We start from the raw sequence: 16,416 nt of genomic DNA on the forward strand, positions 1-16,416 counted from the left end.
AAAGAATGACTCCATTTTAATATTAGTAACTTTGAAAGGGAGAGGTCTGCTAGAACTCCATAATCTAAATGCAGGATACAGCAACCACAAAAGCTTAGCCATAAGCAGGTATTTCATATGCTCACTATGACATTCAAAACCCATCTGTGTGATAGACACAGCAAGTGCCGTGCAGGCTCCAACCATCACCCAGCACTGCTAAGGCCATTTTCTTTCATTCCTCGTCAGAGAACTGTGACTTTGGCAGACGTAAGAAGCCAAATGACATTATAAGGCCTGACCAGGAGCTTGCTGTGACTCTTTGAAAAGCCTCACGAAGGAAGTAGGTGCTTTGCAAATATGGGCAGAAACCTGAGCATTCACACAATGTCTGTACATGCTGACTCCCCTGCCAGCATGAAAATAATGTAACTCCATCATGCAAGCCAGGGACACAGGCCATGTAAAGTCTTCCAACAGGTGGGTACCTAGAAACTAACATAATGTAAAGAACGGAAGAGGGGAACATAGGAAAGGATGAGTCCCAAATCCTCTCTGTTCTTTATTCTCCAACTTGTGCTATCGGAGACCTGAGTTTCCAGTCCTTGTATTGTGTATTCCTCTACTCATAAGAGTTGACTGAATTTTTCCAAGCGTCCCAGAGAAAGTTAGTGCATCTCTCTATTCCTTCATCCCTTTTCCATTTTCAGGCACATTTTTGGAGAGCAGGCTACCATACATTCATCTTCTCCACACGCAAGTCCTTTTTCTGCCAGGGAAACTGTCCCGGCTGGGCACCCAGCAATCTGCACATGCACTCCCAGCCACCAGCATGTGAGCCAGGAGCTCAAATGCCTTTGGGAAATGTCAGACCTGCTTAGGCTTATCTGCACATGCACAAAAAGCCCAGTCTACCCTCAGTGCACCACATTCACTGGCTCGAACCCCTTCCATGACATCCAAGCCATCCCAGGCTTCGCTGGGTTCACTGGACACCCCTACTCCTTGACTCCCATTGTGCCTGCCTGCAAAACTTGGCCATCCTCCACTGGGAGGGATGACAAAGCACAGCCCAGTGTCTCTGGAAACAAACCACCCTTCATCTCAAAGGGATGCCAAAGCAGGAATGGTCTGGTGCCCACCAGTCATGCACTGGTGCTGCCTGTCCTCTTCTGCAGGGCAAAACACAGGAAAACTGGAAGGCCCCACCACAGTAATCTGATTTTCAAAGCATGAGGGATAACGCTGACCCACAACTCCTAACTTTACCCTCTAATAGTAATAAAAGGTAAGCAGATACTTACTGATATGATTTGGCTTTTGGAGGCAGAATGTTTGCAAGAAGCCTGTTATGATAAATATTTCATGTTAGACTGCAAAAAACAAATATTAAAGCAAAAGTATTTTTCTAGCTCTTTCCTTTTTCCATATAACAAGACAACATAATGAACAACCTGTGTAAATAATACATTTGAGAATCCATTATCTAAGTCATATGCATGTTTATTTCATTATGGTTTTGTTGCATATTTTAGTATAATTGTTCACAGGTTTAAAGCCAAGAGTAAAACAGAAGTAGACAAATCTACTGCAACAGAAATAATTAGTAAACTGGTTACTCTTTTGTTATTTTTAAATACTGGGGAAATGCCTTGCTAAAATTCAGCATACTAAATAAGAAAGATATCTACATTTTACTGAACTTGAGCAATTTTCTTTTCAGAAGGCCACCACACATTTCCCTTACGTCCTATTACTCTAAATGTTTCCACTTTTAACAATGGAGATACAAGAAAAAATTGCATTAAAAAAGCTCATATCAGATATAGCAACTGCACAGCCAGAAAATGGAATTCAGTAAATTCCAGTATTCAGTAAACACCAACAAAATGTCAGTGTTTTGCCAATTGGTCTCGCTTTTGTTTGCAAACACTCCCCTCAGAATAGAAAGTCAGAATAATTCACATTAATATTCACATTTCTTTTTGTCATGTCAAATCATTTCAGTATGGCTATACCTTTTTCTCCCAATCTATTAAACATCCTGCTGAATTTAAATGTATGTTCAAATGAAGCAAATTAAATGTAATGTTTTGACATTTCTGAAGCAAAGTTTGAAAACAAAAGCCAACTCATTTCTTGACATTTTCCCACTACAGTTTCACTTGAACCCATGTTTGGATTCAAGTGAAACTGTTTTCAAACAGCATGTTGTTCAGTAAGTGGCTGCTAATCAATTTTCACAAATCACCTCCATAAGCACACTAATTCCTCCTAACCACAACCCCAAGATGCTTCACAAAAACAAGGGCTGCCTCCATTTTAACAGCTACACTCATATGAAGAGCTCCATTTCCAGCAAATTCATGGTTTTTAGCTATGATGGGAAGTAGAGGCAAGAAGAGAAGCAAGCTCTCCCAAGCCACAGCTGTCCACATCAGCCCCTCTCTTATCTTTATGAAAAAGCGCATTTTTCACACACTGGGAACGCTTAAAGGCACTGCCCCACGCCACACCCCAGCTAATACACAGGAGCTAAAAACATTATTTATGCAGGACACTGAAAAGGCCACAGTTTGCTACAAAGTGTGTCTTCTGGACTGCTCACTTGTAAGATCCCAGAAGTAACTAAAATTTAGTATTTTCAAGGGTAGGAAGTAGGGGATGGGGAAGAAATGGCCTTTGAAAAGGTGCTTCTAAAGTAAATCTTGAAAACCTTTCAGGAATCCCACAAGGTCAGTAGGTTACAAGGGTAGACTTATAATACACAAAAACTTTGAAAAGTAAAAAGTATACTACAAACAGCTGAAGAATAGTTGCTTCTTCAATTTTAGGAAACCAACTGATTCGTTGTTCATTATGCTTTACCAGCTGCAGCCCAAAGGTACCAAAGAAGGACTTTGAAAAAAACATACATGTACTCTTCAGGACATTAAAGCAGACTTGGAAAGTACAATTCATAAGGAGCTGTAAGAATCAGAGACACGGTGACATGTCCTCACCAGGCTCCAAAATCCTGCAGTTCATTGTGAAAAAGGTAGTTACTAAAGCTAATCTGCCACGGGAATCAGCTCAAACATCTATAAACAACACAGTAGATTTTCTGCTGTTTAAAACTAAGTAATATCCTCTCATTCATTCATTAACAGTCACAGCTCATTACATGTCTGGGAGGTGTTCTGGACTGCAAATGGGCCACTACGAGTCTTCCCCTAGTCCCACAAATTTATATATTGTATACAATGCAAACACTTCTGAGTAGGTCAGATATTGCAAAACTCAGACCCATGAAGCACTGGTCACTCTGATGTGTATCTGCACATTGGCATGATTCTGGATGCTACTGAGCAGCCAGGATTACTGAAATCAATGTCACTAGTGAGGTGCTTAAAGCACAGCAAAGTGCTCGAGCAGGGAATTAAGAGCTTGAACTATTTCCTACTACGCTCATATTACCACTAGTGCATTTTTAGCATATTCTCTTACCTTCAAAATAGCATGACCCAGTGACAAAATCTGAAGTGTTATGCAACATGAGCTCAAAATGACAACGCTTTTTGATGAAAATGCATTGTACTCTCCCACATGGACTTTTAGGTCCAAAACATGGAGGACCTGAAAGCAGCAGGCCTGCCTACAAATTATTTGCAAGGATTTTACTACTCTCTAATAGCTGATATGGCACATCTAATTGTTGTACTTTGCTCTGTTCAGTCAGAGTCTTTATTGTATAGAGGCACTCCACAGCTGAGAGGTTTTTTCCACAACCTTACTCTTCTATTTTTGATAAACTAGTCTGACTCCCAAGAATCTTAATTGAGTTTCTCTGAAATATTCACTAATTAGAACCAGGACTTCACAATTTCCTAATTAATTTTGCATGTTTGATCCATTATTTTAAAATTCAGTGCTGAATACAGTTTGGCACTGCCATAGGCAAATAGGCAGGGAAGCCAAGATTAAAAAAAACCCAAACACAATGCCACAACCCTAAAAAACCCCAGCACAAAAATGCTCCTTGCTCTGACAACTGAATACACACAATAAACTATTTTTTTTCAAATAAAAGTAATTTTTTTTTGTATCCTCCAAGTTAGTAATTCACACTCTAATAGGCTGGGTTGATAGTAGGTATGTCTTGAACTCAAAACGAGATAGTAAAAGACCTCTGGGAACACATGGTCCCACCTTCTGTTAAAAGCAGGGACTTAGGTTACATTAACCAAGACAGTGTCAAACAGCCTTGGATATTTCCAGCAAGAGTGACTCCACAACCACCATGAGAAATCTATTCCAGTGATGACTCATTCTCATGGTACAGAATTTTTTTCTTACATCCAAATGGAACTTTCTCTTAGCAACCCATTTGCCCTGTGCACCTCCTATACAAACCATCATTGAAGCACTTGAAAACTGTGACTAGACTGCCCTCAGCCTTCCCTTCCCGAGGCTGAAAAAATCCAGTTCCTTTAGCCTTTCTTTCTTCAACCCACTAAATGGTTTGGTTGCCTTTTGTTGAACCCTCTCTGGTTTCTCAATGTCTCTCTGGAATTGAGGGAGCAAAGATGGGACACAGTATTTAGGTGTGGCCTAACAAGAGCATTGTATCTCATGATTCGCTCGGTAGGCTCTTGCTGATGCAGTCCAAGGCACAGTTTGCCCTCCTTGTATCAAGGGTGCCAATTCCACACCCGTTCTGATGGGGGAGGAAAAGGCCAATCATGGTGTGGAAGCAGTAAGAGAGGCATGGAGACATTTATGGGAGCGTATTTAGGAGTTGCAGACAACTGAGTGAAAAGGAAGAAACACACTTAGTAGTATGCAGACTTCAAGGGTCTTATTAAAAATTGGAGGCCTGAAGAAGTTCAACACTAAAACCCCAAGCCACGCCTCTCTAGTGTATTACTGGTATTGCAGCCCTACACGCTTCAGTTTTCAAGGCAATCCATTCATAAGCACAACAGCATTTTAGATCTTGTTACAATGGCAGCAGTGCACATTAAGTTCAGACTTATTCCTGAGAGAGATCCCTGTGGCTGGGAGCAGCAGACAATCCCCGTTATTTGTTTGCACTAGAGAACCAAGGATCTGTGCAATGAGCTGCTGACTCCATCCCATGCACTGTGGCAGTGCCTTTACACACTGTTGCTTCCTGTAATTAACTAGTTTTTCATGTGGACAAGATAATCAGCTGTTCTACCAAAAACTGAAATAAAGTAAATGGATAGACAAACAAGCACTTTTAGCAACTGCTAGCGAAACAGAGTAGCATTTTATCATTTCTATTGAGTACAACTGATTTCCCTCCTTGACTCATCAAACTCTCAGTCCTTGAAGACTAAGATTAGCTTGAAAACTCTTAACTGACCACAAATGACAACAAAACAACCTGAGATTACGTGTCATTTTTAACGTCTCTGCGGCACTTTGGAGACTCTGAAATTGCCTTTCAGCCCCAAAGACACATTCTTTGGAAAGTGGCGACTTCTGACCCACCCACAGAAGGGATGGTTTTGAAGTTTCCAGCTTATACACATTCACCATCTGGATTATATTGAATGTAATTGTAATCTTTCTTACATTTAACCTTCCAGGTGCTACCATTAATTAAGGTTTTCAATACTGTCCACGGATTGTGACACTCCATAACTTAGCATGGTCTGGTGATTCTTTCCACACACTAGCCAGTCTCAAAAAGCACCATGTTGCTTCCCCCCACCACTCCCAACTCAATTACATCAGCCAGTTGTTCAGTGAAATAGAATATGAAGATCTTAACAGACTTTCAAATTAACATAAACTGAAATGTCATATTCATGTTTTGCTGCACTCCTGCCACTCTACATCAACAGCAAAGTAATTCATAACTCATGTCAGCAACTGAAGCACGATTCAATGCCAAGAAGAAACTGTGTTAAAAAAAAACCCAATCAATCAAAACCCCATACACTTCCTTACTCTCACCTGTTTCCTTTTTGTCCTAGAGTCTTACATGACCACATAGAAATAAAATATTAGCTATGCAGAGTCACTACAGGAAGGCAGGGCGGCTTCCACACCTGCTAAGCTTCAGCAACAGCACTGCTGCTTCTTCATCAGCTGCATTACTGGGAAACCATGTCTTCCCTCTTGACTCTCATAGTTCCAAACCAGAGCGCCTCTCTCAAGTTCCCTGTGTCCTCAGACTCCATTAAAGATACAACCATTTTGCACACACAGCAGCTGCAAATCTGTCAGGGTTTATCATCAGGCTCCAAGATCATATGCCAAAAAACATCAGCCCCTGGAACTATCCAAAGACAGTGGCCTCCCTTTCCCTAGGCCACCGAAAAATGCCAAACCCAGAAGGCTAATCCACATCACTAAAACAAAGGAAGACAAAAGCCCCAATCAGGTGCCTCTAGACATCAGAAAACAAGCAGATGGCACAGATGCTGTTGCTGACCTCATTTGACCCATGAAGACTTCAGAAGGATGAGGACTCTAAGAGCACGGCTGAATGAGAAGGATTAGGAACAATTCCTCTTTATCTTGACAACTGAAAAAACAGAGCAGCTATGAACTCAGAGTCTCAAAGCCTCCTCCAGAGCTCAGGAAGAATTGTGTGACCCAAACACATGAAAAATGGCAACCCCTTCAGCTGCCCCCACATCTCCCTTTCCCCATTTACTCAACAGAAAAATGACCCTCCATTGAAAATTGGAACATAGAAAATGCCTGAACAGGCTTCTATGGAAGACACACCTCTCATCAAAGATTATGAAACTAACAGCAAAAGTCTTGGAAAAAAAATACTTCACCCCGAACTTAGAGTTTTGTTATTACTAAACGCATAAGCACAGACCAGCATACAACTGTTCTACACCAAGGGTGATGTACCATCACTATCCAGCACTTCAGAGCCATGGAGTCCATACAGATAAACTCCTGGAAGTAATGGGAGTAGGCAAAGAACTCAAAACAGTACCATGTCTCAACAGATCCCAAGGACTTGCAAGTGACACCTTCAGCCTTCTCACTTCCTCCCAGATGACACTGACAGTTATGGGATGCAAAACATTGCTCTGCTGTCTGCAGGTCCTTAATGATCAGCAGCTCTACAAACCCTCAAAAATGCTGGCCCTCATACTTTGGAGAGCAACTGCACATGCCCTCCACACTCATTTTCATCCCTGGCCTCAAGAGTATGCAGGAGATGGGCAGATCTTGCTAGAAGTAGTGCATGGGATGTTCAGAAACTTCTTTCCCATATGCATTCAATGGAGATGGTGCAGAGACTGGACACAATCTGACCTTGAGCTCCTCAACATTCAGGAGACAAAGGCATGAAAGAGTCAATACTCATACTTCCCAACCGCCAGCAAATGCACTATTTCCAACTACTTTCAGTTTTCCCTTACTTTCAGGGAAGACACTGTGCTACCACCTCCCACAGCATTATTCTGAATCACCTCTTACACAGGATTGTCCTTTGGATTCCAGCACATGGAAGCCAGGAATTAACTGAAAAACTCACCTGTCATTTCGAGAGGTAATGATGCCTAAGTCTCATGACTTCTGGGTACCACCTGATTTTTTTTGTATCTAATTCACACTTTCCAAAGGTTGAAGTTGCCAGTACTGTCATATTTATGTTCTGCTACTTCGTAAGTTGTCAAAAACATCTGCTGGCTTTTAGTCAGTTATTAGACACACATCTTTATAACATTTCTACACAGCTCTAGCATTGTTATGTGTACAATTCATACCTCTTCCATTTCATTTTAAAAGACCCTGAACTGGAACTGGAATAATTCAGTATGATCAATACTCTCCTCCAATAAATCTGTCAAAGATTGTTTTCCAATTCTAATGATGAATCCTCAAAATTTATTTCTATTTTTATAGAGTTGCATATATTAAAATATGAATCGTCTTCACAGCCAAAAAAGCAATTTAGTAATCCTGAATATAATTTACTTAGCCTGAAGTAAGTTTTTCTTTGATTATGGGCAAATTACTATGTGCAGTTTCTGAATGTATGGAAGAATCTAACACCTCTGGAGAATAAAAACATGCTCTAATGATGTAAGTAAATATATGGATAACAGAGACTACTTTATATAACTTAAATATTTATAATCACAAGCCTATACTAGACAAACTGCAAAATGATTCCAGAATTCCATTCATTCACTCTCTCGTCCTAGCATTTTATAGATCAGAGGACATACTACACAGAAGTTGAAAAGCGAGTATGAGCCTAACTTCTCATGGCCACTGCAGAAGCACTGGTTTTGTTGCAGCTGCCCTCCTTCTGAGAAAACAGATATTTGCTCTGGGTGCAAGGCCAGCACTAGGGAGATACCACCAGGCAGACACCTGAGAACATTCAGGTGGCACTCAGCATCTGCAGGAGGATTTCCAAACACACTGAAGCTTTGGACTGTGTGAAAATTGTTCACAACAGAGACGGAGCTGACTGCTGAGTGTGGAACGTACATTTTTTATCTGTCCAGCTTGGCTGTCATCATCAACCTCTTCAACTGCAAGTTTCACTGTCATGCTCCTGCTAAGAGCAGCTCCCTCCACTAAGCAACCCTCAGCAGAAAACCACACAGCCACTCTTCACGTATATTTATTTGACCAAAGCCTCAGTTAGGGGTGTGCTTGCATGGAGCTGGGGTTACACACAGCCCCTCACCCCTCCAGTGCAGGATGCACGTGCACAAAGCTTCCCCTCAGTGCCCCCAGCCTTTTGAGACCCTTTCTCTCAATGCCTTCCTTAGATGTTCCAGCCAGTCCAAGTGCAAAATGAGCAGAGACTCAAATCACCCATTCCCAGAGCTGTCAGACCCTGCTCGTGAAGAACATGCTTGCTCAGTGAAGAACAGCTTTTGGGTACAATTTTAAATTATCACTGTCAATATTTCTTGCACATTTTGGCAACTAACATTCTAGTGAGCTACATGACAGCTCAAAACATTTTCTTTTGCAGCAGAGAAGCAAACTATGTTGCTCCTTCCTGATTCTGCCATGATTAAGCAGCTGATTCACACTCAACATTCATAAAAGATGACTAGATTGAAATTTTTCTTTCCCAATACAAATAAATCCAGACACAAAAAGAAAGTCAACTATTTCACAGAACATTCAGGAGGTTTAGGATCTTTTTACAGGTAAAAAACAACAGCACCTGAAAATCTCTCCTGGCTTCTAATCTGTCCATGTGAACCCCTGAGCATCTATTTTTAATCCAGTAGTACTAAGAGCAGTATCTGCATAACAATCTCAGAAACAACACAGACTTCGCCACCACAAAGAGTTACATGAGAAAGATCTTGCTTCTGACATAAAAATAATAATAAAAAAATGGTAGCGTGGGAAAAGAGAGCCTTCCCAGAACTGCTTTTGTAAAGCACTTTCCAGAACCTATAGCTTCAAAGGGAAAGCATAATGTGACTACAGCAGATCTGCCACCAGAGTGTCTTCAGTGCACTGGAGAAAGAACAGTCCTGCATTGCTCCACCAGGACCCTTGCACATTTTTCCACAAAGGGATCAATGCACAAAGAGCCTGCACCCACACAAGGATTTGCCAAGCAGGGGCTTGTCAGCAGTGGGACTGAGGGAGAAGCAACAGCAGACAGACTTATTCCAGTGCCACTACTCTTCTGATGTACCTCCAAGAGTTCAGCAGCACAGCCTTTTCCTTCCTGTGTCTTCATTCTCCAAATGGGAACTTGGTTCCCTACTTAATCACAACTATTTCCTCCTCTTAGATCATTTTTAGGGAAGGCTTCACAGTGAAAGAACACTTTTCTAGGCTTGTTGTTACAACTACAGTAAGCTGTGCACTGCATAGCATACAGAGCGCTATGTTGTGGCGCACAATGTTAACTGCTGTAGTTTCTTGACTGGTGGTTCTGCTTTGATACCACAGCAACAAAAGTAATGACAGAAATCAATGACTTCATTGCCTGCCAGCAGAGCAGGGATAATTGGCACCTGTCTTGAAGAGCACTGCTGTCTGAGTTTGGAACTCCACTCAATCCAGGCCAAATTTAGCAATCACTGATGTAAATTTCTGCCAGACACCTTTCAAATAATTTCGAAAAAGAGAAAATAAGCACAGAATAGAGGGAAGTCAGTACAAAAGCCAATACATTTACGTGACCTGTGGCAGCAAAGAGACATGAAAACAGGACAGAAGAAGGGCCATGAAATTTCACAGGTGGTACATTTTGCATTACGCAGAAAAGAGAGCAAGATAAACCAGGTTATTACTGGAACAATTGTCTGTCTTCTTAAATGGTGCTCATTTCTGCTTTAGGAAATACAGCTTTATCAAGAACAGCACCCTAAATTAAAGAGGTATCCGAACCTTATAGACTTGTCCATATGTTCCATTTCCAACAACCTGCACCAGTTCAAATATTCCTGCAGGGTCCTGCAACAAGAAGAAATAAAATTATTTGGATTACAGCAACCACTTCATAACAGACTAATTGTACACCATCAAAATGAAATGTCTGAGGCACATCTCCTAATGATTTGTATTACACCCATAGGGGGAAACTGCCAAATCACAGGGTTAAGAAATGAATTAATATTAAAGTTTTCAGTCAAGTTTCACAAAACTCTATCTACAAAACAACTCAGTGAAGATTTGCAGGATGGTACTACAGCAGATACACCAAATAAATGAAGGTGTGTGAAAAACACAACAATTCAAATGCTGACTCAGCTTACCAGTAGAATAAAGAAAAAACTCCACATTTCCTAAGCCTTACCACACTCAGCAAGCTGAAGACTCAGCTGCTGACCTCTGCTGTGAAACACTTGGTATGAGCAATGCAACAAAGGAAAAAACCTAAAAAGCAGAATTGAAAAAACTACAGTATAAAGCACCTAAGGCCAGTTACCTTAGTGAAGGGAACGTACCAAACCAGACAACCTTAACTTACAGGCAGGCTGAGAACACTCAATCCTCCTGTTCTGCAAACATAACAAAGTGAATTTGACTGAGGTATTGAACTCTTGGCTTTGAACCCAAACCAGACTGTTGTTAATTTACATAAAAGATTAATGAGTCAGGTGATCAGTGTACCATTCCATATGAACCAACTTCTATCCTCCTGCTATAGCACCAGCTGCTCTAACAGCAACCACTGCAGCAAACGTTCTCCTGCAGCATTGCTGCAACCCCTCAGGTACAGGCAGCCCATCTTGTTGCAAGGCATGGGCAATGCTCGCTCCTGAATGACTAAGTACATTAAAAAATCTGGTGCTTCAGTTAAAACTCACTTGAGCGATTTATTTAAAACCATTAAGAACTCAAGAGATCAGTTTCTTGATTTCTAAGCCATTTATCACTCTGCTCATTTCTTGCCATGGTATTACTCAGAGTTTTATATCAAATATTATTAACTCCATGTGTCAGTTTTACCACATCCGTTTCAGCAATCTGTCATGTCAGTTGATGCCTATTGGTCCTGCTGAGGGATGTGATACAGAAAAACATTACCTCAGAAGTACAATTTCTATGCCCCTGGTTGCAAAACATCCTTTTTTTTAAAGGTATCAAACTACTCTCCGCTCCACTTACATGTTAATCTTTCAATATAAGTAATTCTTTCTTTATATCTGATATGGAAATGTTTACCTTGGCAAAATCCCAGTGGAAACACACAGGCTTTTTTCTGAGCAGATTTGGCCTTTATTGGCACATTTGCCATGATAAAGCAAGAGCTTTCAGAGCAACACAGCCCAGACTTCCACACCTGAAAGTACTAATGAGTTATTTTGGTTTTATCATTAAGTTAAATGAGTTTTGATCTTAAACTTCCTGGACTGTCAACCTTACGAGGCTTTTTTTTTTTTTAAAAAAAAAGCAATGCATAAGCCAGATCAAGATTACTGACCCATGCAGGTCAGTCTGTGTCTTTTTTTCCTCGGTCTCTTTATTTTAAAACAAGTCAGTAAACTGTCTAGACTTAAACCCCTCAATAAAAAGGAAATTGATGGGAACACTCACATATGGACTTAAGCACAGGCATAAAAACTGATCTTAGTGAAGTGCTTTGCTTCCTTCTCATTTCCTCATTTTACATTTTGACTAGTCTGGATATAAAGAAGACATGCTTTTCTTCAGTGGGGCTAAAGTCAACAAATAAACCATTGCTACTGCTAAAGCAACTGGTGGGTGGTACAAAACCTCTGCTTCATGCGCAACCTCTGCACAGAACTGTGCTGTGGGCAGCTTGTGGTCCAGGCAATGAAACTCACAGCAGCCCTCTGAAGAACTCTCCCAGTAAAGGGCTTCCATGCGTAATATGTACTGCACTCCATAGGAAGCATGAGCAGCACCCTAATTCCCCACCTCTCCTGCAGAAAGCAGCATTGCTGAGTTAAGAAGTGCCCACAGTGCACAGAAACCCAGAGGAACCTAAACTGCATGTTCAACTTGGACTTTGCAACTGCTTCTCTCATTTAAATGCATGCTGTCTCCACTCTTCTTCTCTAAGCTTATTTATTATGCAAATATAGTAATTTAAGTGCCTCAAAATTAGCTTCTCTTTCCTCTTTCAATAAATTTCATTCTGATTTAGCATCCTAATAGTTTGCTTCTAAAGGCTTCTGACACTCTAGGAAAGATCCTAACAATTATTATTATTAGCATTAAAGTCAATATAGCACAAATCCTACCCTGTCCTTGCTAGCAAACTGAGCATTAACATCTCAGGCCTCCACAGCTCTGAGTGCAGCCAAATACTTGCCATCTCTCTTCTTTTAATCAGGACACCACAGTGAACCAAGCCTTGTTAAGAGTCATAAAGGATATTAATCTGGGGTCTGACTTTGGTCCTTGGATTGCCCTTGTTTGCTTGGGTATCAGCACTGCATTGTTTACTGGCATTCTTCACAATGGGCCACCTTCTTAATTATCTTGGAGTTACATGTCATCGTTGATGTAGTGCTTCCTCTCAGCTACCACTGAAGTCCACGGTCCAGCTAACCCTTCACCAGCCAGCATCTGCCAAATTGCTAGGTTGCCTTTGAAAGATGCCAAAATGCTGGCCTGAAAATTCATCACTCTAAGGTTAATTACCATCATACATTGTACCATACGGTGGCCACCTTGGTTTCCCTCAAGTCATCTGCAGTGCACTCAGAAAGCAAGAGCAAGACTGCTGACCCAGAGGCACCCAGGCCACATTCATCTCCTCTGCAAGGCAGAACAAAAAGCAACACGTGCAGCAAGAGCCTCACCAAAATGCACTTTTCACATCTCTGCAGCTAAAGAAGATACAGGTGTCTGAAGCACAAGTTCTTCTACAGGGCCTCTGGACCTCAGCACCTAATGCAGAGTTTAACGGCTTTTTACCATCTGACTGCCCTGGTGAACCCAGCAACATCAGGAAACCACAGGCCCCCTTCTTTCCAGCAAAAGGCAAGAGCCCTGGCAAACACCCACATGGGGCCATCTCAAGCAGTTTGAAAGCGATCTCACTCACAATTGTATGAGGCTGGAGCACAGCACCAGACAGCTCCCACTAGCCCCAGGAACACCTCAGACACAGCAAAGGTAAGGCACCTGTCTTTAAATCATTTCCACAGCTCAGCCTCACCTGCCTCCCATTTCCTACTTAGCACAAACCCCAAACTAAGGCTGTTAACATGCTCAAATGGGTTTCTTCCAAAAGGAGACATTTATCCCTCCCCTGCTGAGGCTGAAACTCACAGTGCTCTCAGCCTTTGGAGGCTGCGAATCAGATGGTTCTGTCACAAAGCCTGCTGTCTGCTTTGCAGAATGACTCCTTTTCAAACTCACATTATTTTATTTATTTAAGGAGATGAGATTCATCTGCTAAAGCTCTAAAAAAGAACTTCCGTTATTTTGCCTTATACCCCTTGAGCAGAGCCAGATTAAACTTCTGCTTACTTAGACAGAAGTTTTTTGCCATCCCTCCTAACTTTCCCGTCCCTGCTGCTTTTCATCATTCTGTCTCCAGTCTGGAACACCTTCCTCGCCATGTGAATATTGCAAAGGCTTCTCCCAGCCCTCTTTCTTTTTTCCCTGATATTTTTAGAAAGTGGCTTGCTTTGGTTTCACTGTCTGGGGATGACTGCTTTTTGCCACAATTGAACTCTTCTCTTCTGTCGAGAGCGCTCCACAAAAGACCTGTCTGGGCTGGATGGGTTGCTCAGTGGTAGCTCCTAAGTAAAAAAGGACAAGTGGAACTCGGGGACATCATACACAGCCCTGTTACCGCTTTGTGGATGCGAAACACTGACAGCACAGCTTTTAATGTGGCCAAAGTTTGGCTTACACTAAAAACATAAGAGGACAACAATAAAAATTCACAGCAAACCAGATGAATACTGACTTTTTTAGCTTGGGGGCTGGGGGGGTGGGGAAAAAAAATCCCAAACTTCAATAACAACAAAAAGGCCACAAAAGCCAAACCCCCACGCACCTATTTTCTTCCAGAAGATCCTAGTTTCCTATTTGTTTTCTCTCCACAGCATTCACAACACCTTTAGGGATGTCGGTAGAAATTATTTATCATCCTGGCAGGGGAAGGAGCCTCCGAGGTGCAGCGCTCCCAGCCGGGCAGCGCAGTGCTCCCGCGGGACTCTCGCTCCAGCGAAGGGAGCGCGACCTCTGGAGCCCGCGGGCTGCGAGACCGGGGCAGCCCCGAGGCTGCTCCCCCAAGCAGCCCGCACCCCTCAGGCATCTGCGCTGCCTATGGGGGGCAAGCGCAGTATCGCCCCGCTGTCCCCGCCACCACCACGGATGTCCCACGGTCCCCGCACAGCCGTCCCGCAGCGTCGGCGCTTCCCCCACGCGCGGCAGAGCGGAACCCTCTCCGACAAGCGGATAACGCGGGGCGAAGCCTCCCACACGCAGCGGAGGCGAGGAGCGGGGTCAGCAGCCCCGAGCCTGGGGTAGGGGGTCCGCCCCCGCCGCGGGGCAGCTCCCCGACCGTCCTTACCCGCAGCGCCGCCAGGTCGATGCCGTCCAGGCTGCGGGCGGCGCAGTCGCGGGCCATGGCTCCGCCGCCCCGAGCTAACGGTGCTGCGGGCGGCCCGCGCCGGCCCGGCCGTGCCCTGGCGGGTGCAAGGAGCCGGGCATGCCCGGCCGGCTCCAACGCCCTCCCCAGCACGGGCGGCCGCCGCCTGCAACTTTAGCGGAGAGACCAGCTCGCGAAAAAGTTTGCGAGGAAGTGACGTGAGGCGCCGGCGGGGGTCGGGGCCACCTGCCGCCGGCGGGGCGGGGGCGGCCGCCCTCTGCCCCCACGCGCGCTCCCCGTGGGGCGGGAATGGGGGGGGGATCGCCTCCGGAATATAGGAGTTTCCCCGCACGCGCCGCCCCACGCGAGGCCGGGAAGGGCCGGGCCGGGCCGGGCTGATAGCGGCAACCCCTCGGCGTGGCAAGCCCCGCGCTCCCGGCACAGCGCATTGGGCAATGCACCAGCCGCTAGCCAAACCCCTGAAGCCCCTCAACACTGCCGTGACAGCGTCCAAAGAAGAGGATTTTATACACACACGCTGAGACACTCCCATCCCCTTCCCCTGAGTGACGGCTGCTGCGAACACGAGCCCACGGGGGTGACGGCAGCAATGCTCCCAGCGCCGAGCTCACAGCGATGCTCACGAAGTCGGCTCAGTCCCGCGGCCCCACGCGGAACAAGAGCACGGGTAGTCCCCGCGGTGCGGAGCTGCCAGCAGCCCCTCCGCCAGCCCGGCCCCGAGAGCCGCAGGCAAATCCACCGCGGCACCGCAACCTCGGCTGCCCCTCACAGCCTCCTTACCCCGGTATTTGGGACCACAGAAAGAACACACCGTACAACCGCAGTGTAGCAGGCTGGAAGGACTTGTGAGTATTCCTGGGCCTCGTATTTAGAGACAAAAAATCAGTGAAATGCACATTTCTGAGACGAAGTCCTTAAACATTCCCGAAGGATGTTCAGGACATTGTCCCCCTGCAGAGAGCAAGCAAAGGGGCAGAAATTCTCAATCAGTGCTTTCACAGTTGCAGACATAAAATCAAGACAAAGTGGTTAAAGTCTCTTTGGTGCCTATTAGCACACCAGGACGGCTGCAATGCCAGCAGCGAGGGGCAGTGTTGTAATAAAGGCATTTGGCAATTTCCTTGAAAGAAGTGCTGATGTATCACTCAGCTTCAAAGTATTGTACAACAGCCCACACTAGGTATGTTATAGCTAACGTGACCCTGCATTTGTGCTCTCTGCCTACCTGCAGGCTAGCATGTGGAGGCACTGCTAAAGAGTTGAGGCCAATCACTGCATTAAAGTGTAAGTTTGTTGAAGAACTAAACATGTAATGCAGCAATGTGCAATACAGCAGAAATCCGCACACAGCAGCAGCCCAGCCCTCTGCTCTCCCCTGGGCAGCATTTAGAAAATTCTGGCCCTCATGTCACCTTTGTCAA

General features: G+C 44.2%; 1 protein-coding gene across 6 annotated transcripts in view; it reads right to left on the bottom strand.

Moving 5' to 3' along the window:
• Window positions 1-15,794, bottom strand: part of NRK (Nik related kinase) — a 91,302-nt gene extending 75,508 nt beyond the window's left edge. For 3 of the 6 annotated variants that reach the window (XR_005604659.1, XM_039571775.1, XM_039571777.1), the window contains exons 1-3: window positions 14,957-15,251; window positions 10,342-10,407; window positions 1,284-1,325 (exon numbers count right to left, since the gene is read on the bottom strand). Coding sequence is in view for 4 of the 6 variants with exons in the window: in XM_039571775.1 (XP_039427709.1) it covers window positions 1,284-1,325; window positions 10,342-10,407; window positions 14,957-15,013 (165 nt within the window). In the remaining 2 variants the exon portion in view is untranslated. Of the gene's footprint in view, window positions 1-1,283; window positions 1,326-10,341; window positions 10,408-14,956; window positions 15,452-15,775 lie in introns of those variants that run through there. The other 3 variants (XM_039571774.1, XM_010407645.4, XM_039571776.1) reach the window with 3 other exon arrangements.
• Between the last annotated feature and the right edge of the window lie 622 nt (window positions 15,795-16,416).

Source organism: Corvus cornix, chromosome 4A (genome assembly GCF_000738735.6).
Source record: "Corvus cornix cornix isolate S_Up_H32 chromosome 4A, ASM73873v5, whole genome shotgun sequence".
NCBI lineage: Eukaryota > Metazoa > Chordata > Aves > Passeriformes > Corvidae > Corvus > Corvus cornix.